This window comes from Rissa tridactyla, chromosome 11 (genome assembly GCF_028500815.1).
Source record: "Rissa tridactyla isolate bRisTri1 chromosome 11, bRisTri1.patW.cur.20221130, whole genome shotgun sequence".
Lineage (NCBI taxonomy): Eukaryota > Metazoa > Chordata > Aves > Charadriiformes > Laridae > Rissa > Rissa tridactyla.
This window is the reverse complement of record NC_071476.1, coordinates 4,468,257-4,491,267: the sequence shown is the minus strand read 5'-3', so window position 1 is coordinate 4,491,267 and position 23,011 is coordinate 4,468,257. Positions and strand designations below refer to the sequence as shown.

Genomic DNA, 23,011 nt, shown 5'->3' with positions numbered 1-23,011 from the left:
TCTGCGCTGCCATGGTGGTGGGGAGAAGCCTGGTGTTCTCAGAGGCAAGCTGTTGCGAGAGCAGCAGCTCAAGACATTGCTTGGGCCACCTCGCCAGAGCGTCAGGTACTGTCCTGCTGCCACATGCCTGTCTCAAACGCAGTGACCGTTGTCAGATGTCCCATCATAACGATTAAAATTACACCCCTGTTACATGTATGCATAGCGACTACTTCATTTTTCCCAATTACAGACAGGCCAGCCTGAGCAAAGTGCTTTAAAACCCTGATTTTAATAATTATTTTTTTTTGTATTACACGAGATTGAATGGTTTTGAGAACTAGTAATGAGAAGTTTGAAGAACTGGAGCAGAGTTGCAGGGTGTGAGAGGATGGGCCACTGCGTCACCCGTGCTCTGATCCGATCCCCTCCAAAAGCAGTCCTTAAACTCACAGAAGAGACTTGTTTTGTTAAATGTCTTACTTTATAATGCTGACAGATAGAAATACGTTAGCTTTTTATTTAGTAAGAAGGAATGAATCACTTGGTGTTAGCATAAAACCAGGTTTAACATAATCAGAAGTGGCCCACAATGTACGGCTCACAGTATGGCAAAGGCCACCTGCCCTAGGTGACAGTAGTTCTGTCTCGCTGCGGTTTGCCTCAGCCCTGTCAGTGTTTGTACCTGGAATACTGATCCTTCACCCACCGAGGCAGGTGAAGCTACGAAGGTTCATTAGCTGCTTCTGCTAGCTAGGCAGGACCGGGTGGCTGTGGCAGTAGGAAGCCTGAACAAGAGCTAGATGAGAAACGAGTTGAAGGGCATTCGGCCCTAGCTTATGAGAAAAAATTACCTTAGCGGTACTGTTAAAATACACTCTTGTACATATTTTCCTGAGTGTATCTGTCATCAGGACAAAGGCAGTGATTGCTACACGTTTAATAGTTCAGAAGTTTTGTAGGATATGTGTTATGTTGATCTTTTTGAGATCTGTTTAAGCTGCCATTCTTTCCTGGATTGGGGTTGTGTGTTCGGTGCTCACGTGGAAGAGCACCCGTTTCCTCTGTATTTTACCTGAGAAATAACTGCCCCTCTGTCCTGCTACCGTGGCACAAGTTCACACAACCCTGCCGTTGTCTCCTTGGCTCACTTCACGCAAACAACCCCTGCAGAAGCATCAGCTGCAGAGAGGTAGATTGCATAAGGAAATGTAGGGGTTAATGCGTATTTAATGCTAAGTAGAGGCTTTACCTTTATCTACACGCTCACTCTGCATCATCCAGGGTCAGACTGACAAAGGGAGGAGAGCAGGGCCACCAAGAAAGAGTTGCTGCTGCTGGTGCACGGAGCAGTTCCAGCTTCAGGACTTTAATTTCAAGGTGTGCTCATAAAACACGGGGGCTCAGTCATGTGAGTGACTTTTGGAAATGTCTTACTTGGCTGCAACTTGTATTTTAAAAAAACCTACAAAAAAGCAAACACCCCACAGCCTCCTCCTGGGGGCGGGGAGGGCAGGTGACAGGGACCTCTCTGTACCTTGCAGAAATGGAGCGTGTTATCATCCTAACAACTCTATGCTACACTTGAGATAGGAGTTTAGGGACCCCATGGTGAGTCTTGGTTTTGAGTCACTCCAGCACCATCCTTTCAGCGGGGGAGTTGGTAACACTCATACTTCAGAAAGCACAGGGAGCAGAGCCAAAGCAGAAGGCGTCTGTGTCCTAGGGCAGAGCAGGCCCGTGCGCTCTGCAGAGCCAGGAGGACAGGGATCACCCCGGGGCGACGGTACCAGCTAACAGAACTGGTAGTTGTTGCTCTTGAGAAGGGGCTGGCCGCTCTCCTCCTGCTCGCAGGACTCCTCGCAGCAGCCGGAGGTATCGCAGCCGCTGTCTTCCTCAGCGGTGGAGGGGAGGTTGGTGTAGTCCTTCAAAGCAAAAACAACCCCAAGGGTGTTTCAGTCCCTTCAGTGGGGTACGACATGGGTTTCTGCATGGATGGCCGTCTGGGGCTGCCAACTCAACACTACCCTTTGCTGTGCCCACAGGGCATGGCTGGCTGGCAGGACAGGCACCATTTGTCCAGCTGCACACCAAATCCAGGGGGATGGATTGGGATTAATGCAGTGGTCGTCATGTCGCTACCCCTATTGCTGCCCATAGAGGTTGCTGCAAAGCAGCTGAATTTTTGTGTCCTTTGGTCGTGGTGGGGAGTGACTTAACCCTTCAGGAAGGGGAAATACAGATGTCTCTCTGCACTTCCCACCAACCCTAAACTGCTCCCATCAGTTACAGGGACATCACCAGGAATGTTGTCCAGGAGCTATGTTCACGCAGGTGAAAGCATGTCTCCCTTCCCCCTTCTCCGATGGTCCTCACCTGCTCCTTATGCACCTCCAGTTCTTGCTGAATGAAGCAGCCGATCTGGTCAAAGGTAGGTCTCTGGGTGGGCTCCAGGCTCCAGCATGCCTGCATGATGTTGTACCTGCAGGGCCAAACGGGGACAGGGCTGTCACGCTGTGCTGCTGCGAAGCTGCCGGGGGGTCTGCCGGCTCTTCCCTGCAGCCCCTTGTATCGCAGGCACACAGTACTGAGCGGTTCCTTCTCTTCCTGTCCATGAAACCTGTGGTCAGTGCACGAGCAGTGCTCCAGGGATGGGTGAGCACAGAAAGGGATAGAACAAACTTCTCTAATCTATCACCAAGGGTCTTTATGCCTCCAGTACGTTTTTCTTTAAGCTTAAACTCGTTCCCCTTCCGTAACCTACTCGGGCTTGTCTTCTCACAGTCCTAGGGTCAGAAGTAGGTGACTGAAAAAAAGAAAAATGCCCCGAGTTTGGAATGTAGGCGTATAACACAAGCTCTCCCATCTTCCTGTCCCTAAACAGAGAAGTAATGGACGGAGCATCATAACTGATGGCCCCAGATCTTGCTTTCCTAAAGGAGCAAGGAGCAGCCTGGTAGGATCCAACATGGATCTCAGGGGCAGGCACACCTGGAAGCAGCAGGCAGACCTGTGACCAAGGTCCCCGTGCCATCTCCCTGCCTGACCCCACAAAGCGGCTCCAGCCACCCTGTCACCTGGTGTGTGCAACTCGGTGCATCCACTCACATTTTCAAGGGAGCGAAGTCGGGCCTGGCCATCTGGTATCCCTGCTTCACCATGCTGTAGAACTTGCTGTTCACCACCATGCCGGGATATGGGCTTTTACCTGTGACAGTAAGAAGAGCAGAGGTGGGTCTCAGATCAGAGGCTTTGAGGCTCCAGCCTTGTGGGGTGAGAAGAGGCAGCCTGGAGTATCGCCTGAGCCAGTGCTACTCGTTCTCAGGGAGTTCTGGGCTCCAGCAAGTCATCCAGGGTCCATTGTTTTTAATGGTCCCTCTGGAAGCATAACACAGTGTTTTACAGCCCTGATAAACTCTAGATTTTTTTGTCAGCCTTCCTCCTTTCTTGGAAACTTTCCTGCAGAGATGTTAGGGCAGTGGTAAGCCATGGAAAACAAGGGAGGTTTACAAGCTTGCTTCTTTCTTACCAAGGGAGAAGATCTCCCAGAGAAGGATGCCGTAAGACCACACGTCGCTCTGCACCGTGTAAATGCAGTCAAAGATGCTCTCTGGGGCCATCCATTTCACGGGCAGGCGGGCCTGGAAGAGCAAGGAGTCCTGCAGACTGGGGCAAGCTGGCAGCTTACGCTGCACCCTGTCCTACGTGCTCCCTTGTACCTCCTCTTGTCGCTATTTTAGTTACTTACATTGCCTTTTACAACGTAGTTTGAGTCATTCATGATATCACGGGCCAGGCCAAAGTCGCAGATCTTGGCTACCCGTCCATCTGATACGAGCACATTCCTGGCTGCTAAGTCACGGTGGATGCACTGGGGAGAAGACAGAGCAACTGAGACCCAGCCAACGTCCCCCAGCAGTCCCAGCTAATTCCCTACACCCCGGGGCTGTCACCAAAACACCACTTGTAGGGGCAAGGGGAACACGTGCTGCTTGAAACACCCCTGTGAGGGGCTCTGTGTCGTGTACAAGGAGCATGGCCTCTTTCAACCACTTCATTTGCAGCACTAAGACGTTGTGACATTTCATGCCATGTCATTTAATCACTCGTGGGGCCATTGTGTTCCCCATGGAAGGAGGCTCGGAGCCAGGGGCTGTTGACACAGTGCCCTCATCTCTGAAACAGTCATATGGCTAGTTACTCTCTGATACTCTGAGCCAGCTCTGGCAGACAGCTCAACGGCCACTTTCAGTTCCTTGTCCCCAGGGCAGTGGGGAAGTTGCCAACACGAGAAAGCTTCGCATCAAAGTTCCTGACCTCATGTAAAAGCCGGGGAGAAAACGTTGAGACCATCACGATGCACAGCCCTGGGTTCCCCTCGTAATGCTGCCCTGGCCAGAGCCCATGGGAGACAAAGGCTCTGAAGGGAACACCAGACACCGTGGCCCAGCGCGTCTGAACCCAACAAATGGAGCAGAGGCCCATTTCCAGCAGCAGCTCGCTTGAGCTTGGCCACCCCATCCAAAAACACCCAGAGCCTCATGCAGACAGGACCTCTTGTGCCTGCTGGCTGGACTGGCGTTTCCCAGTTGGGGTGCTGGGGGCAGCTGGACTCTTGGCACTCACGTTCTTTGATGCGAGGAACGCCATGCCCTGGGCCACCTGGCTGGAGAACAGTAGCAGGTCAGAGAGATTGAGGGGACGGAGGTCCTCCCTGATTTCATCTTCTTCCTCTGAGCTTTTCCCTGAAATTCAAAGCAAAGTTTTAGAGTTGCTGCAAACCTGGTGAGTAATGCAAGCTATGCGGTATCCTGGTTCCCTGGGGCTAAACCAGATGGGATGGCCAGAATAAGGAAATCATGAAAACTCAGAAATGAGCCTTTAACTCACCCCTGGCTTGCGCAGAATCTGACGCTGAAGATGATGATGATGACGACACAGGCCTCATTTCAACATATGTTTCCAAACCTTGGCTCGAAAAGCCGCTGTCACTGAGTCAGAAGAAACAGAGATGGAGGCAGGCTGTTAGCAACCCTCCAGCAGTACCTTCTGCCCTCCTCCACATCCACTGAGAGAAGAAACCACATCCCCGCCCGCAGGACGTGCGGCTTAGCTGGAGGCTTCAGGTCACAGGGAAACTCAACGTTTGAGGCCGATTCAGAAAGGGGACCCGGGTGCCCGGTGGTATGGGGCTCCAAGTACTGCTCCCCTTTTGTCAAGGGACAGCCCTCGGCTGATGGGGAGCGCTCAGCTTCTTGTCCTACAAACCCCATGTGCCCAAAAGTGCAGGAATCCCAGAAGTTCTAATTCCGGGTTGTGGGAGGGCAGATTGGATTGAAACCTGGATTTATTGTTGTTGTGGGATATTCCACAACTGCTGTCAAAGACGCTGAAAAACTTGGAATTGTAACCAAGTCTAAACACAGGCATCCCCCGTGGCTTTTACATCCTGGTATTCTGCAAGTCCCCAGAACTTTGGCCTTAACCTCTCCCCGGCACAGCCCTCACGCTTCTCCCACCAAGTACCCAGGCCCTGCATTGCTCAGCCCTGTGGCCATCAGAACCCTGCTTTTTACCTGCGGATGTATTTCTTCTCTAGGTCAACGTTTTTGTAATCAGCAGTGCTGTCTAAAGAGGTGTCCAGAGCAGAATCCTGAATAATTATGGATTCAGCCTTCTTCCGCAGGAAGTTCAGCAGATCTCCGTAGCGACAGTACTCGGTGATGACAAGGATTGGGCCTGGGAGAGCGGCAGGAAGGGTTCGTTAAGAAGTGATGCTACTGTGACCCGTCCTGAGGACTGCTTTCCCTGGGAGGGGCAGCAGAACCCATACTGTAGCGACAGGACGAGGGGCAATGGTTTTAAACTAGAGCAGGGTAGGTTCAGATTAGACATTAGGAAGTTGTTCTTTACAATGAGGGTGGTGAGATGCTGGCCCAGGTTGCCCAGGGAGGTGGTGGAGGCCCCATCCCTGGAGACATTCAAGGCCAGGCTTGATGAGACTCTGAGCGACCTGACTAGTTAAAGATGTCCCTGCTACTGCAGGGGGGTGGACTAGATGGCCTTTAAAGGTCCCTTCCAACCCAAGACATTCTATCATTCTATAAGCATGTCTGGAAACGGCCAGTCCACAGGCCCTTGCAAAGTTTTAGGTTCAAAAAAGACCACCGAGCTCATCAGCTGTCTCTGCTGTGAGAGTGAGGAGAGGTAACAACCTCAGAGGAGCCATGGGGGAAGCAGGGCTGTGGGATCCTACCCCCATAGGTACATGCTCCCAGCAGGTTAACAATGTTCTCGTGGTGTCCCAAGTGACTCATGATCTTCAGCTCAGACATGAGAGCCTCCTGCTCATCTGTGTCTGCCGATGCTGTAAGACAAGAGGACAAGAGCTGTGTGAAGGACGGAGGGAGGGACAAGGAAGAGATGGTGGGGGAGGACAGAAAGAGGTGTAGACAGAGAGATGGAAGGAAAAGAAGAGACAGACTCAGAGAGGAAACAGGCCTCTCTCTGTGCCTCTGGCCACATGTGTTCACAAAAATAACAGCAGCATGACTCCAGCACCCAGTGCTTGATCACAGAAACACCTAGAAAGTAGATGTTGCAGTATGGGAGCACTGGCACCTGTGGTGAACAACGAGCTTGGGGGATTTCAGCTTTTGCAAGTTGCTCTGGGCTTACACTTTAGCATCTTCACAGCCACTTTGAGGACCGAATCTTCTTTGCCCAGCCCAAAAGCGGTGGCTTCTACCACTTTTCCAAAGGCTCCCGCTCCAAGGGTTTTTCCTGCAGAGGGGAAAAAATAGTGTTTATAAGATGCTTTATGGAGAGAGACTGAGCAGTTGTCCTGCACACAGCCTTGAGGAGGATGTCTGGTGGGTGGAGATTCCTGCTGAGCTCAGACAAGATGACACATCCCTTAGTCAGGAGCTGGTTAACATCTGAGGGGAACTCTACTGTGAGCGAAGATGGCATGAAAGAGGCCATGTCCAAACATGGGCTCACCAGCTCTATGCATTAGGAATAACCCCAGATGCAAGAAGAGGGACATGGTCCTCTCAACCTTCCTTAGAGCAATGGAGGGCTGGAGGAGGGTTACACCCTGACATTTGCCACCCTGTGTGGAAGAGGACCACAAGGCCTGGTTAAGGATGCTGCTGTAATGGCTGGATGCAGTTTTGTGTGTTGCCCAGTTGCTTTGGCTCTGTTCCTTGGAGCATTTCAGCTCTGTGGTGAGATGCATGCCACCAGGCAAGCAGCAAGGAAGGTTTCTTACCAAACTGGAGGTTATTTCTGGGAAACTCCCATTTTTCATTGTACGGCAGCTGAGTGGGATCAATAAAGATGTAGTTATTCCCTTCGCAGGCCTCAATGATCTTCCACCGCACCTGGTACTTGGGTTTCTGTAAGGGAGAGACTCCAATTATTCAATGTTCCTCAAGTCCTGAGGGTTCCCTAGTCCCAGCATGCCCTCTACCTCTCACCCTGCAGGCACAGGGGGAATACCTAGGTTTCAGACGACCAAACATTTCTTGAGAGAGGCTTTGTCTGGGCAGCCTGATCCCTTTGCTGTTATGAAGTCCCCCCAAGTTGTCACCCATGACTGAGGGAGACTCTCTTGCCTCTTTCTTGCCTCCTGGCCATTGCCCTCACTTGGGGTGGCAGAGCTGGGACACCCAGCATGTCCCACAATACCAGTGGCTGCCAGTGCCCAGCTGGTGCTGGAGGGAGGTGTCCCCGCTCTGTCTCCTTCCTTGGTACCCTGGGCTGCTGAGCACAGCAGAACGGTGGAGCTGGCCCAGTCCCGCTTCCCTTACAGTGGAAGGTAACAAGTGGAGATAGAGAAGTAAGAATTTCTTCTCTTTTCCAGGAATCTCATGGCAGAAGTAACCAGGCAAGGACAGAGAGAAGCAGTGCTGGAGCCTGTGGGCAGAGGCAGTTGCCAGCTTGTGGTAGGTGTTGTCATTATGGTGAGAGGGCCAGGGAGCCAGGCTGGAGACACAAACACAGAGAAAGGCAGTGAAACAGCTTGGCAGGAGAATGCTGTGCGTGGCCTTTGCTCCTGTACAAGGAGACAGGCAAGGACCCGCACCCCAGAGTGGCAAAGGTGATCCAAGGTCCATCAAGACAGACACAGGGAAGCCTGGGTGGAATACCATGGCTGTGATGAATCACGTTATGCCCCAGCTCCTGGGAGGTGTGTGCTGAAATGTTCTCCGCACCACTTCCCCTCGGCAGCTGCAGAGGAGAGTGCAGCGTATGGGTAGATGCTCAAAACTGGGTTCACACAAGCATGAGGGACCATAACGGAGGCAAACAGATCTGCAGTTTTGATGCAAAGCATCTGTTTGTTTTCTCCCCAACACTGCTTCTTTTTCCTTCACTTGAGATTTGAACAGCCATGCCCACGCAGGCTGTTGAAAAAGGCCCCGGCAGGATGCTCCAAGCAGCACAGTTTCTGGTGGAGGTCCCTCATAAAGAATGCCACCTCCACTCAGTTTATTTGCTGTCGCCTGCTCCCGGAGGGTGAGCACTGCTGCTTTCTGCTCCACGATTCACCTGACACCGCAGGAATCAGCCAGGGCTCAAGAAGCCCGTGGCTGAGACAGATAAGATTTATCAACATGTTCTGCTTCTCTTAGGCTTGCAAGGCCTTCCTAAAAAAAAGCTATTTCTTCAGAGCTGTGCCTACACATCCTTCCACCCCTCTCTCTGTCTCTGGATTACTGGCCAAAGACGGCTCTGCCCATAAAGCTGTAGGTGCTTGTTTGGGAGAGGGCTCTGCTGGATCTTCCGACAACCAGCACCAGAACTTTGCTGAAAAATTTTCAGCCTCGATGGTCTGTCGAAGGAAGAGTGCCAAAAGGCAGAGCTGAAAACCAGGAGATTTTCACCCACTGATGAAGCAGAGGTGGCTATTGATTGGTACAGCTTATGGGAACAACTGAGAAGGAATCCAACTGCTGAAAATGAGTCTTGCAGAGAAAATGGGGCAAGTTCTTGTATAAAAATAGTGACCAAATCTTCCTGGAGACAAACACTTTCTAACATCATCCTGTTTCCTCATAAAGACAGCTTTTTATATAGCAGGGAGGAGAATAAAAAGTAGATGCAAGTTGCAAACCACATTTTTTTTTTTTTTTCCTCCTTAATTCAGACTGTGGATTCATGGTGACCAGAGCAAAACCAGCTGCAACTGACAGCACAGTGCGAGCACTTTTGTCCGGCACCAAGGAATATCCACGTTGACCTCTGGCTACAAGACTGAGTGGGGTGGGAGAGGTGTTACCACCCTGGGTTTGGTGCGTGAGGGGGAAGTCAGGAGGCTGCGGAGATGATGGAGGCAGCTTGGCTGGTACCTCCGAGCTGAACGCTCCCTGCCTGGGGCTGCCAGCAGAGGGACGGTGGCCCCCGAGGCTGGGCAAGCCCTGCAGCCCTTGCTGTGCAACAGGGAATCTGACCTGGTTGTACTTGTAGAGGAGGAAGAGGAGCAGGAGGAGCAGCAGGACCGACGTGCCTATGCAGGTGGAGAGAATGGGGCTGAAGAGCTTGTTTGGCGGTGCCATGACATTTCCTGGGGCAGCAAAAAAAAACCAACCAACCAGGGATGAGTAAAACACCCCTGTTTCAACCCCATCTCCCATCCCTCTTCAACCCCAGTCCCATGCAAAATGAACTGCATTTTCCCAGCTGTTCACTTGGGCTTCCCTTGTATGCAACACGACCCAGCTATGCAACATAACCCAGCACTGGCCTCAGAGACACCCAAGAGAGCTGCTGGGAACTGAGGAAAGTTCTTGATCCCAAATTCAAAATTGCAATGGTTCCCCCCACCCCGTGCACCCTCATTTCCACGCAATCAGCACCAGGCACATTGTCAGACTGGCTGGGGACCAAGATCTGCGCAGCAAGAACAGGCCCATCAAAAGATGCAACCCCTGAACTCCAGTGGGCTGAGCAACCACTGGCTGCGCCCTGGAGCTGGGTCCTGCGGTTCATGGCACGGCTCAGCCTTTGGCGCCAGGCTATGCCCAGCCAGCAATTCCCACATGGCTCCTAGGACTGGCAAACGCCAAAGCCTCCCACCTCCTGTGAAGATAGAGGGCTTGTGGAATCTATTCCACCCCTCTTGCAAGACAGTAGGGACATATGCATAGGAAGATTGGCTTCCAGAAGTCCCCAGATTCTCCCCCACTCTGCCAAGATACCGGTTTGTATCTTACTGGTGATGGTGAGGGAGTGAAACATGTCAGAGGAGTTCCCCTCTCTGTTAATGGCCACACAGCAGAAGGTGAAATTGGCACCCAGCTCCTGGAACGGGACAATGCTCTCCACCTCCACCTCTCGGAAGGGCAACATTTTCACCACCTGAGGACTGGAGTCATTCAGCAGCAACCTATAGTCCTCGTTGTATCTGCAGAGACACCAAACGGGAGAGAATGAGTGTTCCTCCGCAGCACAGTTGCTCATGAGTTGGTGCCTGCAACAGACTAGAGAGGAGACACTGGGAATTAGGGCTGCAGCTCTATAAGACATATTACTCGTGTTAAAAGACCTCTCCCTGAACATCAAAGCCCTGTATAGACACAGCCCTAACTGCCTTTATGCGGCTATAGCTGTGGCAGCAGTTCCCTCCTTGAATGGGGCTGGTGCTGATACACAACCACCCCTGTTGTCTAGGCAGCTGCAGTTGCCTCCCATGACACCACAGCTCAGTAATCCTGTGCTCTGCGGAGCCTCAGCCCTGTGGAGGTCCCAGAAAGATGACTAGGAGGACCATCCAGGATGCAGCTCTCCAGCAACCAACACCAGAGCACTTCTCCAGGGGACCCACATGTTCCTCAGAAAAGCACTGGGGGAACGTGAATCACAGGCGGCTGAACTCTTCATGTTCAAGACTTTAGGAATGGTACCTGCCCCCTCTCCTCAGACAGTCCCCAAGATCCTCTTTTTCTGGCAGGGCAACATGCCCATTGCTGTTACTGAACAGGCTCTGCTACGTTGCCTGTAAGCAGGCCTGTGGTGTTGCTGCTCGGCAAATGCCAGCATAGCAAGGGCAAGCGCTCACCCTGGAGGTGCTCAGTCTCCTGGGCGTTTCTTACCTGTCAGAGTGAACGGGGCACTGGTACCACTCAATGCGTGGGGCAGGGTAGCCGATGGCCATGCATTGAAGGATGCTGGAGTCATTGGCTGGCACCTTGATTTTGCAGACCCTCGGAGGAGCTGTTGGGGAAGGCAGATAAACAGTGAATGCTATGACCAGAGGAAGGGCATGTTCCCTGTGCTCTGACTTGCTTTGCATGTGTGCAACGATGAATGTGTGCAACACCAGGAACCTCTGTGCTATAGCAAGGTTTGGGCTGGCTGTGTGTCCAGTAGGCACAGGTCTGGAAGCACCCTGCTACCCCAACCCCACTTGCTGCCAGCTGGGCAGCAGCCCCAGGGCAAGCAGGCTGAAAGAATGGGCAATGCCAAGCACTTACATTTCACAGAGATACTGAAGGTAACTGATGCATTGGTCTCATTGTTGAGGGCATAAAATGTATAGAGACCTCCCTCTTCTTCCTGCAGGCGGTTCAGGAAGAGTGTGTTGTTATACCTGCTCGCACAGAGAGAGTAAACACCATGAAGAAAGCTGTGCTGGGGGAACTCAAGCACTCACAGTCTTTGCTCAGTGAGATGCAGTCGCTTCCTGTGCCCCGGAGTGGATGAACACTTCCCAGCACTAATCCCAGCCCACGAGAGGAATCTGCTACTTGCTTCTTCAGGGAAGCAGGGAGGGTCTGGTCTTCCTTAGAAGGAAGACCTTTTGCCACCAAGTGCACAGCACTTCTGAAAGGCTACAGGTGGGTGAACATTCAGAAAGGAAGGAGAGTTTAACGTCTAAATCATTGCCTTTGAAGAGCCAGAGGATGCCGGTCCTCCCACCTTTGACAGAATTCCTCCCATTTTGTAGCCCATCAAGTCACAGTCCCTAGTGCCCAGTCCCCTCTGCCCCCAGCCCATTTCTCAGACCCCAATGCAAGACAGTTTGCCCTAAAACCATCCTTGCTGAGTGGCACGGTTCCTCTTGTGGATTATTTTGGGTTTCTAAGAAAACGAAAGGGGAATTGCCAAAACTCCCCACCAAATCGAATGATTCTCTTTCTTTCGGTCTCCTTTTGGCCTTGGTTGACTGTAGGCTTTGGAAGAGCGGGGCTGTGCTCTCCATTAGGTCTTATCCTATACAATGTTTCTGGCTTCTTTTGACATGGGGCATACAATGCCACTCTCCAGACAGGAGAGAATGGGACAGGTCTGAGGAGCAGCGAGAGAATTCAGTTTTTTGCACCGTTCATCCACCCCTGCAATTTCTTCCTGCAAGGAGAGTGCAACCTTGAACAAACAGACCACAAATATGACAGCGACTTCCACAAGGTTTTCTAAAGAGAAGGCTGCCAAGTTAGACAGAGGTGGTGTCCTCCTTGACCTGATCAGACCTGCTCACTGTGGTTTGCTGATAATACTGGAAAGAGAAGGCAGGCAGAACAGTTCCCCTCTTTAAAACCAGAGAGTTTTCTGTGAGCCAGTAGAATGGGGTCTGCCTGTCTCACCAGGAAAGCATTGTTAGAAACAAGCCATGGGCAGCGTAGAAGAGAGAGAGCACATACCAGTTGTTTCTAGAGATCATTTCGCCCTTGAATGTGGTACTCCCAGAGTTCTTCAAGGGGTTTGTGTGCTCCCAGCCCCAGCGGAGAAGTTTTGGGTAAGCCTCAATGTGGACCTGCAGCTTCAGACTCTCTCCCAAAGCAACCTCCTGGTTGGTGGCTTGCACTGGGGTCAGGAACACATAACCTCTCTCTGCAGGACGGAGGAGAGCATGACCGTCAACAGGCATGTTCAGGGACCTGCAACAAGCTTACACCAGCTTCATAAATGGACCATTATTGGAAAGGGCAGCTGGGAGACTGCAGGAGGGAATGAGGCATCACACAGATTATATTGCCAAAGGAGTACTTTTAAGCTGCTGCTTTGTCATGGCAGCTTGGATTACACTCTGCCTGAGGAGAGCTGAAATATCTTAGTGAACTCTCATGGGAAAAGAGGTTTTACATGCTGTATCCTCACAAGTGATGAGGCTAAAACTGTATCTCCCGACCGTCCATAGAAGACAGGCCCTTTAGCTAAACTGCTGGCTTGTCACTTGGAAATAACTCAGGCCAAGCCCTCTTTCTGAGCCATAGTATGCAGCGGCCTTGGGTCATCAGCAAACCCCAGCCTACAAATGTGGAGATGAATTTTCCATCTTGAGATACATCTAGCGGCACCGCCCAAGTCGCAGAAGGCAAAGACAGGGACCGGGAGAATGAGGAACTGCTCAGTGAGGGAGAAGATCAGGTTCGAGACCATCTGAGGAACCCGAAGGTGCACACGTCCATGGGACCTAACAGGATACTTTGTTTTAAAGCTGTTTATAAACACACAGAAAGTGAGAAGAGCTTTCTGATTTTTCATCCAGAATCCAAATAACGTCCTCAAGTCCCTCAAGATGTGAAAGGAACGCCAGTTCCTTTCCTGTCAGCTCCACGGTTCTCATGTGAGCCTTCAGGCACAAGCGACAATGATGTTTCCAACAACAAAACTAGGAACAAAATGGAGGCAGACACAGCAAATACTTGAGGCTAGAGGTGGTTCAACCCACACCATCCTGGTCTTTTGGGGAAGCACTCACCTACTACCTGAAGCATTGTCGAGGCATTCCTGAATCCTGCTGAATTGTTAGCTATACAAGTGTATTTCCCACTATCTTCCATGGTCACCGCTGGAATGGACAGGACATCACTGATGAAGTAGTTCTCATTTTCAAAGCTTCTCTTTTTATCTGTCCTGACCTGTCAGGCAGGGAGGGAACATCAGACACTTTCTTGGAAGGGCAGAGGATGGAACTGAATATTTACGACAAGCAAATACCCGCCCCCTCCTGTTCTGGGACACTGAACTGTTATAGAGCCCCTGTCACTGAAAGCCATCTGTGTGGAGACCAAGAGACGTATTAAACCTAAGTATTCAGGGCAGATATTCCACAGCAGTTAATGGTTATAGCTATTGTCAGCCTTCTCCTGCAAGTTGGCTTTACATTGTGTGATCTAAACATATCTTGTGCATTATATCGACTCCTTAATAAAGGCATCAGATATAATAAGGACTGCTAGCAAACCTCATCTAACCATCTAGCAGTTAAAAGTCAGGACAACAGAGATTTTAAAATGCATTCCCTTTCTTCACCCTTATCTTTTCTCCGGGGAACTGCCTGTCCTGAACGTGTTTTGCTGCTTCAGAAGCCCTGGCAGGGCTGGGTGGAAAAATGTTGCCTTAGTAGGTGCGGTGGCTCCCACTCAAGGAACTCAGCTGAAACAACCTATTTGCATTCTCTCTTGCAGCAAGATCCTGACAATGGGCAGGTGTTTCTTAACCCTATGTCATCTGAAGGAAAAGATGGCCATATTCAGATTTCTACAGCTTGTTCGAATAGCTGCTTTGGTTGGGCGGTTCAAGGCTTTGCTGCAGGTGACTGGGGTGTGGGCAGTTCTTACCACCCTGCGTCTCCCGGTTTCCAGGAAAGCCCTGTACCCCCTTGAAGCTGCACAACTTACGCTCTTTGCCGCTGTCACCCATCTGATGTCATACTTGTGGGAAGGAGCAATTATGCTGCAAGTGACTTCGAAGGGTTCGCCCACGATTCGCACGTGGTCTACAGGGTCCATCGTCACTGCTACAGGCTTCTCCAGTGCTACACAAAGGCAAGCAGAGAAAGATTCAACATCAGTTGGTCCAGTGACCGTGTGCGCTTTGGACACTCCCCAGGGCCTTCTCCTTTCCATCCTCTTCAGTCTCTTTACCCCAGGCCTTCTCCTTCCCTAGGGATCATCACTCCTTTTTGTGCATGCATCTATGTCTAACGTTGGGGAGAGCACCGCAGTCAGCACCGTGGGTTGAAAGAGAAGGGGAACCTTCCGCCATGGTTATCTCCTGAGCATCAGGGCCTGAGGACTTGCAGTGCATCAGGGAGATAGGTGGGCTTTTTTCTCTGCTCTGTGATAGTGCATGCAAAGATTTGAACACTGCTGAAAGCCTGGTGACCCACCTGAAGGAGCCAATTTGCCAGAAGCTGATGGAATTTTGCCTCCATTAAATACTCTTTAAAGATTGCACGTTCAGAAGGTCTTTCCCACCACTGATGAGGAGTTTTTCCTTAACTATTTGCTGTGGCCGGCTTAGCTATTGCTGTGTCCCTGAGGACAGCAGTAACCCCAATCCCTTACCTTCTTCCACAATCAGTCTTATTCTTGATGACTTCTCTATTTTTCCATTTATCACTGCTTGGCATCGGTAAAAGCCCTTCTGCTTGCTTTGCACATTGTACAGTGTTATTCCTTTCTCAGTACTGAAAGAATAGTTGGTCCCAGGTGAGAGATGAGAGGCATCATCTGTTATCAGAGTCACGCTAGATCCGTACTCAGGGGCTGTGATGAGACAGGGGAACTCAGCATTGCCACCTTTGGTCACGAAGATCCGGAAAGTTGGGATGTACCACACATTATTGGGATCTGTGGAGGAAACAGGGTAGGTCAGAGAACGGGATCAGAAAATGCATTGAAGCTGAGAAACACATTCCAGCAAAGGCAAGTCTCCAGCATTGCTGCCCAGTGGGAGTTCGATGCTGGGGCAGCCCTGCTCAACGCCTGCCTGACTCAGCCTCCAAAAACTCACACGACAAGCCCAATTCCAGCTAAGGGATCTGAGGAGAGCACAGCAATCAACTCACAAATGTACATAGGGAAGAGAGCCTGAAAAATATGCTTACCTCTCATCAAACTTTTCACCATGGTGTTAGTTTTATTTATCAGACTTCCAGCTTTCCTGTCTAGGACAGGATCTTTGGTGCATGGGAAAAGGGGAACTCAAGTGGTGGGGCTACCACAGCGTACCTTCTGGGGTAAAAGAATATTTGGGGTTCAGGTCACATTGCGAGGATGTGACAATACAGTTCTCCGATTTCCAGGTCTCACTGCTCATTACAACACCGAACAGAATTTCATCCTTGTTTTTTTCAGGAAGGGAAGCCAAGGTAAACGGAGGGAGAGGTCCAGGCCATTCACAGGTACGCATGAAATGTAGATGCTCTGTACTCTACACCAGTGCTTCAGCCATGAGCCCATTGCATTTGGGCTTACATGGTTGTGGGTGAACCCCTGCCATGTAGGGGCCTGCACTGCTCCCCCCCCGCAACACAGCCATAGAGGACCTGAGTAATGGCCATGGTCCCTTGAAAGAAGGCTGTTCTGCCGGCGTACGTGGGAAGAGGGAATCACAGTTACCTCTCACAAACAGATGCACAGTTGCAATGCCCTTGTCGCTGCTGTTGACATAAGCACACTTATAGGTGCCGGTATCCCTGTAAGTGGTCTTGGGAATACTGAGCGTGCTGCTGGTGTGGTTGCTGAATGTATCCTTTCGGCTCTTCCATTCAACCTCGGACTCTCCTGAGCAGTGCAAGGTGACTGGATCGCCCGTGTTGACAACCAGAGCAGGGAGGTCAGGGCTGATCACTGGGGATGCTGAGCCTACGAAGGAAAAAGAGAAAGACTGAGGACGCAAAAATGATCCCTAATGATGCTCTGTTGGAGTTCACACTGCTGAGCATGGAGTAGCTCAGCAGCAGGATGGGCTTGGGATTCAAGCTGGCTTTTTGACTTGCGTCACTCCAGCCATTCTCCATCCCGCCAGACCGATACAGCCTGATACTCCAAGGAATGAATTTCAGGGGAGAGAGAAGACCCCACATGTGAATATTTAGAGCACTGAGACAGAAAAAACCCAATCATCTGGAGCTGATTAGGCCAGATGCTAGCTTGGAAATTATTCCTGTTGGGTTTTGCCTCTTCTTGCAACAGTTTTCCTTTTGTGGCAGAACCGGAGCTACTGTGTGAACTTGGTTAGCACAAAGCACCATTTGGTGAAGTTTAAGCCAAGCTTGTTAAGGCTCTCTTTTTTGTACTGGTGCTGTGATGAGCTAGAACAGACCTGGAAAGTTTCTGCAGAGCAAGAGTTCAGTCCGTGCCTTTTGGGAAGACTGGTTTTTTGGTTGCCGGGTGATGAATTTTGAAGGACACCTATTTACACCTTATCATAGAGTCAAACAGTGTGCTTTCCTCACAGATACCATCAAAGCATTATGAAGCGAGTCAGCATCATTATTTGTATTCGGGGGTGGGAAACCGAGGCACAGAAAAGCTAAATGGCTTATGAAAGCCGATAGCTGCAGTTGTCCATACAGCACACCAGGCCGTGCTGACACCGGCATTGCAACCCAGCTAGATTTCTGCCATCCCTACTTTGAAGATGGCTTCTCTGCTGGCTGAATAAAGGGGAACCAGCGTCCCACTCCAGCCCTCAGTGTCAGAGGGAAATATTTTTTTCCCTGTTTTGCCTCATCAGCGAGTTCTTTGAGTCACCGCCTATATTTAGGGTGGGGGGGGGGGGGGAAGTGAGAAATGAATCAGTGGCGTGGGGCTGGGGAAGCAGCGGTACTGCCACCCCCACGCCAGGCCTTCGGGGAGGACAGGAAACACATTGCAAATGGCTATCTGCGCTCGGGGGGCTCCGCACCACCCTCCAGCCCCTATCCAGGGCTATTCTCCCACTTCTGCTTTCCTTCCCGGTTGCTAACCCATCCTCACATCTTAAAGGGATACGCACCCAGGCCCAAATAATAGCAAGCGGAAAGGTAGCTGCCCAATTTATCAAGTCATTGCTCTTCGTGGAAGAGGTCACTGCAGGCAGTGCCACTCTGGAGTGGTGGCAGCAGGAAAAAAAAGGGCCGATTTTGTTCTTGTGATGCCTGAAACTCTACAGCAGACTGCTCTGGGCTCGCAGGAGCTCTTTAGTTGAAAGATTTGTTCTCAAAACGAACATAAAAACCCCAATCATCGGGAAATGTGAGAAGGCAAGACACTGTATGATGGCACTATTAGTCCATGCGGCAGGGGAAGGGGAGCAGTGGCCAGGTGTTACAGCCCTTCGCTGCCCCGGCTTGTTGCAGGGAGGAGAGAAGGGAAGGCTGCTCATGGTTGTGCAAAGACAGTTTAAAGCACATCTGTTCCCAGGTGCTGCCTTGGGCACTGGACGTTGTTTCTGTAACACAGCCAACAGAAGCAGCACGGACCCATCCTCGTCCACCCCTGCTCCCAGCTCTCGACTGCCCGAGGTACAAATATGCATCCTCTGCTACCAGCTGTGCTCAGGGCTGGAACACCAGAGCCCATCCATCAGAGCTCCGAAAGCATCATTTAAGCAGTCTTGGGCTGATGCCTCCCTCCATGCAGCAAAGGGTTGGGAATATGAGACTCGAGGTCCTGGAGAGCGTTGCTGGTGCGTGACAGGGATGCAGTTGTCCAGGGGAAACCCAAACAAGGCCTGGATCAAACTCACTGGCCCTGGGGGAAGAAGCAGAGGACAGGGAGCTTCGGAGCATGGAATATTTGACATTTTATCTCCCTGATGGGTTTTTTTTTTTTTGTGTGTGTGATGCTTTTATCTTTCTGTGGAAACAGGAAAAGCCTCATTTATTCCCAGAGCAGAGAAAAACATATCCCAGAATCCTTTACAAAGCCACATTTTCCACATATCTGAAGTACAACGTTCCTCCCTTTTTGCTAAGCTGTGTTTTCTAGCAGGACTTGACATAGTTCTGTTGCTTTTACTCCCTGTCACTGGATGTTTTTCCCTCACCTACCCTCTGCTTTAGCTGTCCCTCCATGTCCAGGGCTTCAGCACTATTTGATGAGGGAGCCAAACGCTGCCTTAGGGCTGCATTCAAACTGGCTCGGGGAAAGACCATGTTGTAACTGGTCTTTGGTTTGGCCACAAGCAGGAGGACAAGAAAAACAAGAGTCATGTTACTCTCGGTGCTTGTCATCATCAACCTCCAGTTACCACTGAGATGCTGTGGGCAGAAAAGTCTCAGGATAGCTGCTCCCCATACCAGTGAAGAAGCCAGCAGCCTTCAGGCTACCACTGCAGACTCCTGTCAATGTCACAGCCACCACACTAAATGCAGGACAATGCCAGGTAAAGGCCATCCAAGTGTTCACTCCTTCGTGTGTGCTGGGGGATGACTCAGACCAGCAGGTCCCTTTCCAGAATGGGGAAGCAGGCCTGCTGGGGGAGGCTTTCTCCCTGCTGACCAGTGTGCAATCTTGCACGAAGCCCAGGGATGTCTCGCTGCTGCTCTCCAGCAGCTTCCTCAGCATTGCCAGTAACTGCTGGCCAAAGGTTTTACCACACTTGGGTTGTGTAACTATGACCTCTAGTTACAGCTGCAGACTCCGTCCCTGCCTCTCCCATGCCAGCCAAAACATTACTTTCCTCTGCTGAGGGTTTGGAAATGTTGAAGAAGGAGAAGTGAGGGCTGCTGAGACAGGGAGGCTCAAGAACATTACCGCAGAAGCCAGTTATCAGGACTTTGACTTTGTCCTGGGGGATAACTAGGCTAAGATCTGGCCCTGGGAGACACCCATAACAGGCCCGAGACCCCCCTTGCTCCCCACTCCGTGATGGCAAGGAAAAGCTTGGTTTCTGGCAGCACCTTCCCCAGAGCCACCTACAGTATCTGGGGGGTAGGGGGAGAGGAAAGAGGTTACTCATCACATCTCTGCTTGGGGCTTCTACCCCAGAGATTTAGATCGGTCCACAACCAGAAAACAAAAGAAACCCCAGGAAAAACCTCTCAAGGCATCCAAGAACACAGGTGTGAGCTGCTCAGGATTCAGAGCTTTCCTCTGCTTGATCTGCGGCTGGGATTTGAGCCCCTGATACTCCTCCAGCAAGAGCCCAGTTCACAATGGTCATAAGACATCAGCCTTGGGTACTCTCAGAAGATGCACTTGCAATCAAGAGGTGGGAGAAAGAAGTCAAGATCTGGCTCCAGTTTGAGACCATTGCTTTGGACAACCTTGGCATGCTGCAGCTGCATGCTGCAGATGGCCAACAGTGGTGGTACTCAGACAAGTGTGTGTCTAACATCCTGACATGGCAGACAGTGCTTGACGAGGATGTCACAGCTAGTGACCTGCATTGCCCAGAGCCTCAAGGAACCTTCGGAGAGATCCTGACAGATATCACAACGACCTCTCACAAATCTACATCAGACCTGCCTAGTCCCCGTTATCTTAAAAAAACATAAGAAATCAAAAAACTGCAGCCTTCACAACCCAGTTCCCAGCACAGCAGACCTGGAAAAAGCCTGCTCAGCACATCAAAGATGTGACTTGAAGTGAAACACTGTGCAGCGCAACAGCGAGAAGGATGCAAGTTTTCTGTGCTGAAAATACAAACACTGCAGCGGCTCAAGAGGGATACATTGCCTCCCTGTTACATGCTGAATGCTTTCCCCACTAGATTGCCCCTTTAAACTGTCTTCCCAACCATAGTCTCATTGTGTGGGGAGCAAGCTCAAAAGGATAATGAAGGAAAGTGTCACACAAGATCCAAAAGGCTGCCAGCATTTAAGACGCAAGATTAGTAATACTGGTTTCTCTCTGGTTGGTTGGTAACCTCAAAACAGGCTTAGTGACTCTTTCTTGAGGTTGATGGCTTATTGCCTCTTGGCCATCTCTGCAGACCTCAGAAACCAAACGTATTCACCTTTCCCTCCTTGGCTTCCTGAGTTCTGTTTCTATCACAATGTCCAATACCTGGTTCTATAGCCCTGTTTTGTATGCCAGCACCACCAGAAAACAGCAATCCCCAGATGTCTCCAGCCGGGTACAAGGTGCATCAGATGGTGCCGATGCAGCCAGCTTTCCCAACTCTTTCACCTGAAGGCCAAGCATCTCCAGCTCTTGACCCATTTGGGCAAAGGGTTGTTTCAGAGACAGCTTCCCTCAGGACATACTTTTTGCTGAATCTCTCCTTACTCCTCACCCCCACCCAGACCCGAACAGCAAGATGTTTCCCTTTGCTATCTGCCCACTGCTGAGGCTCTTCCTACACTACGTGCACCTTTCCATGCCCCTTGGCCTTATCCTGGCTGTGCTGCAGGCAGCCAAGAGTGAGCCCTCAGCACAGCTGGCTCCAGAGCCAGCACAGACCAGCACAGACCCCTCTTTCCACCACTGTTCTCCCTCTATAATGACAGCCAGTTCTGGATGGTCTTCAGGAAGCTGCTACAGCCAAGTCTGTGCTGAAAGCCAAGCTGGTGTCTCTTCCCTGCTGTGCCATAGAATAGAATTGAATTGTTTTAGTTGGAAGAGACCTTTAAGATCATCAAGTCCAACTGTTAACCTAGCACTGCCAAGTTACCACTAAACCATGTCCCTCGGCACTACGTCTATGTGTCTTTTAAATACCTCCAGGGATGGCAACTCAACCACTTCCCTGGGCAGGCTGTTCCAGTGGAGCCATGGAACAGACGTGTTCTCTTGCCTGCTCCCTGCCAATGCTGCGGCTCCTTGAATCTGCCCACAGCAGCTATGGCTGCCTCATGAAGCAGCCTCCAGAAGCAGGGACCGTCCCAGCCCACAGTAGGCTTTCGGTAGACACAATTGGGAGTCCATCTTCATCCTCTGCCACCACAAATGCCCATTAGTCCAACTTCAGCATTACCTGGTCCCCAGGCCCACCAAGGCTGTCACCCTTCCTCAGCCAAGGAGGGATGGAGTACTTCACACCAGATACCCAAGAAACTCTTGCCACATCCCAAACCAGCCCCAGAGTAACAAGGAGACACCAGAGTGCTTTGGGGGCCCAGTGGACCTACCGTGCCAGATGCTGGCTGCAGTCAGCAGCAGGAGGAGAGCAGGACCCATGTCCCCAGGGATCGTGGTGCCCCCAGTGTGGAGCAGGGACACGGCTGAAGGATCCTCTCGAGCAGCGGGCGCCTCTCCTCGTGGGCACCGTCCCCAGCGCTCCCTCAGCAGGAGCTTCTCCTTTCTGACCACAAGTTAAGAAATTCCCTTTTTTCTTGTTTATTTTTGAAACGAGAGGCGGGGGGGAAAGATAGAAAGCGATGCTTTGAGACGTCATTGGTGACAAACCCCCTTGGCAGAGGTGGGGCCATGCACATACCCCAGTGCAGGGCCACCCTCCTGCCTCAGGGAGGGGTTCAGCCCCAGACTGCTCGCCAGGGCTGGCAGGGGACACCACACCATACCAGAGTTGAGGACATCCCCAATCTGCTGCGGCTACTGCTGCCCATACCCCCAGGGACTGCTGCACACCCGCCTGGGGACACAGAGAGACAGGCTGGGACCTGCCTCGGTGGCAAGGGACTCCATTTTACCTCAGCAGGACAAGTTTTCCCTCCAGCCCGGTGACTCTTGCAGGCTTCAGGCCCTGAGGACCCACAGAGGAACGTGTCTGACTCCCTTACAACAGCTCAGCAAAGGTGATTCAACCTGAGGCAGCTCCCAGGTGGGAAAAGGCCTGTGCAGATGACAAACTATTTTGTTTTAACGAAGAACATGGTCCCAGGTGCAGAGATGGATTCTGTGGCCACACAGGATCATGCTCAAGCCCCACTCCAGCACCATGCAGAGGCAGGGTCAAGCCCAACCAGCTGTTGGCTCACCTTCACCGCCTTCCCCATGTTGGGGTTCAGCTTGCAGACCCTTTGTTGTCCCCAGATGGGCTGGGGGACACACAGGGACCCCTGCTCTTCTCCTCTCCCAGCACCTCCAAGCCTGGTGCTCACAGCAGCCCTGTCACCATCAGGAAGCCACATGGCTCAAGCAGGGACCTTTCCTGCCCAGGAACCCATCCCACCCAGTCCTCCTGCCTTGCTGGTGGGAAGGCTTTTTGAAGCTGTTTTGTAACTGACAACCCAGTAGGCACCTGGGAGCACTAATTAGGCACTTCATTAACCCTTCCCTGGACTGTACCTCTTCCAAAAGAGGGGGTGAGGGTAGGCTTGAAGCAACACAGCTCTCCCAGGGACACTCAAGTCATCAAGATGTTAGCAGGTCAAGTCAGACACAGGGTGCCCCTTGCTCTCTGC

At 51.4% G+C, this 23,011-nt stretch overlaps 1 protein-coding gene across 1 annotated transcript; it reads right to left on the bottom strand.

Moving 5' to 3' along the window:
• Positions 1–44: 44 nt before the first annotated feature.
• Positions 45–21,972, bottom strand: CSF1R (colony stimulating factor 1 receptor). The gene is made up of 21 exons (XM_054217195.1): positions 21,776–21,972; positions 16,335–16,580; positions 15,279–15,563; positions 14,610–14,746; positions 13,688–13,847; positions 12,627–12,816; positions 11,460–11,575; positions 11,079–11,199; positions 10,200–10,390; positions 9,438–9,550; positions 7,253–7,379; positions 6,658–6,762; positions 6,236–6,346; positions 5,556–5,718; positions 4,870–4,970; positions 4,606–4,724; positions 3,728–3,850; positions 3,509–3,620; positions 3,088–3,187; positions 2,356–2,461; positions 45–1,904 (listed from the first exon to the last, which is right to left on the bottom strand). The coding sequence occupies exons 1-21, from the start codon at positions 21,822–21,824 to the stop codon at positions 1,773–1,775; spliced, it is 2,907 nt and encodes a 968-aa protein (XP_054073170.1). The 5' UTR covers positions 21,825–21,972; the 3' UTR covers positions 45–1,772.
• Positions 21,973–23,011: the final 1,039 nt, after the last annotated feature.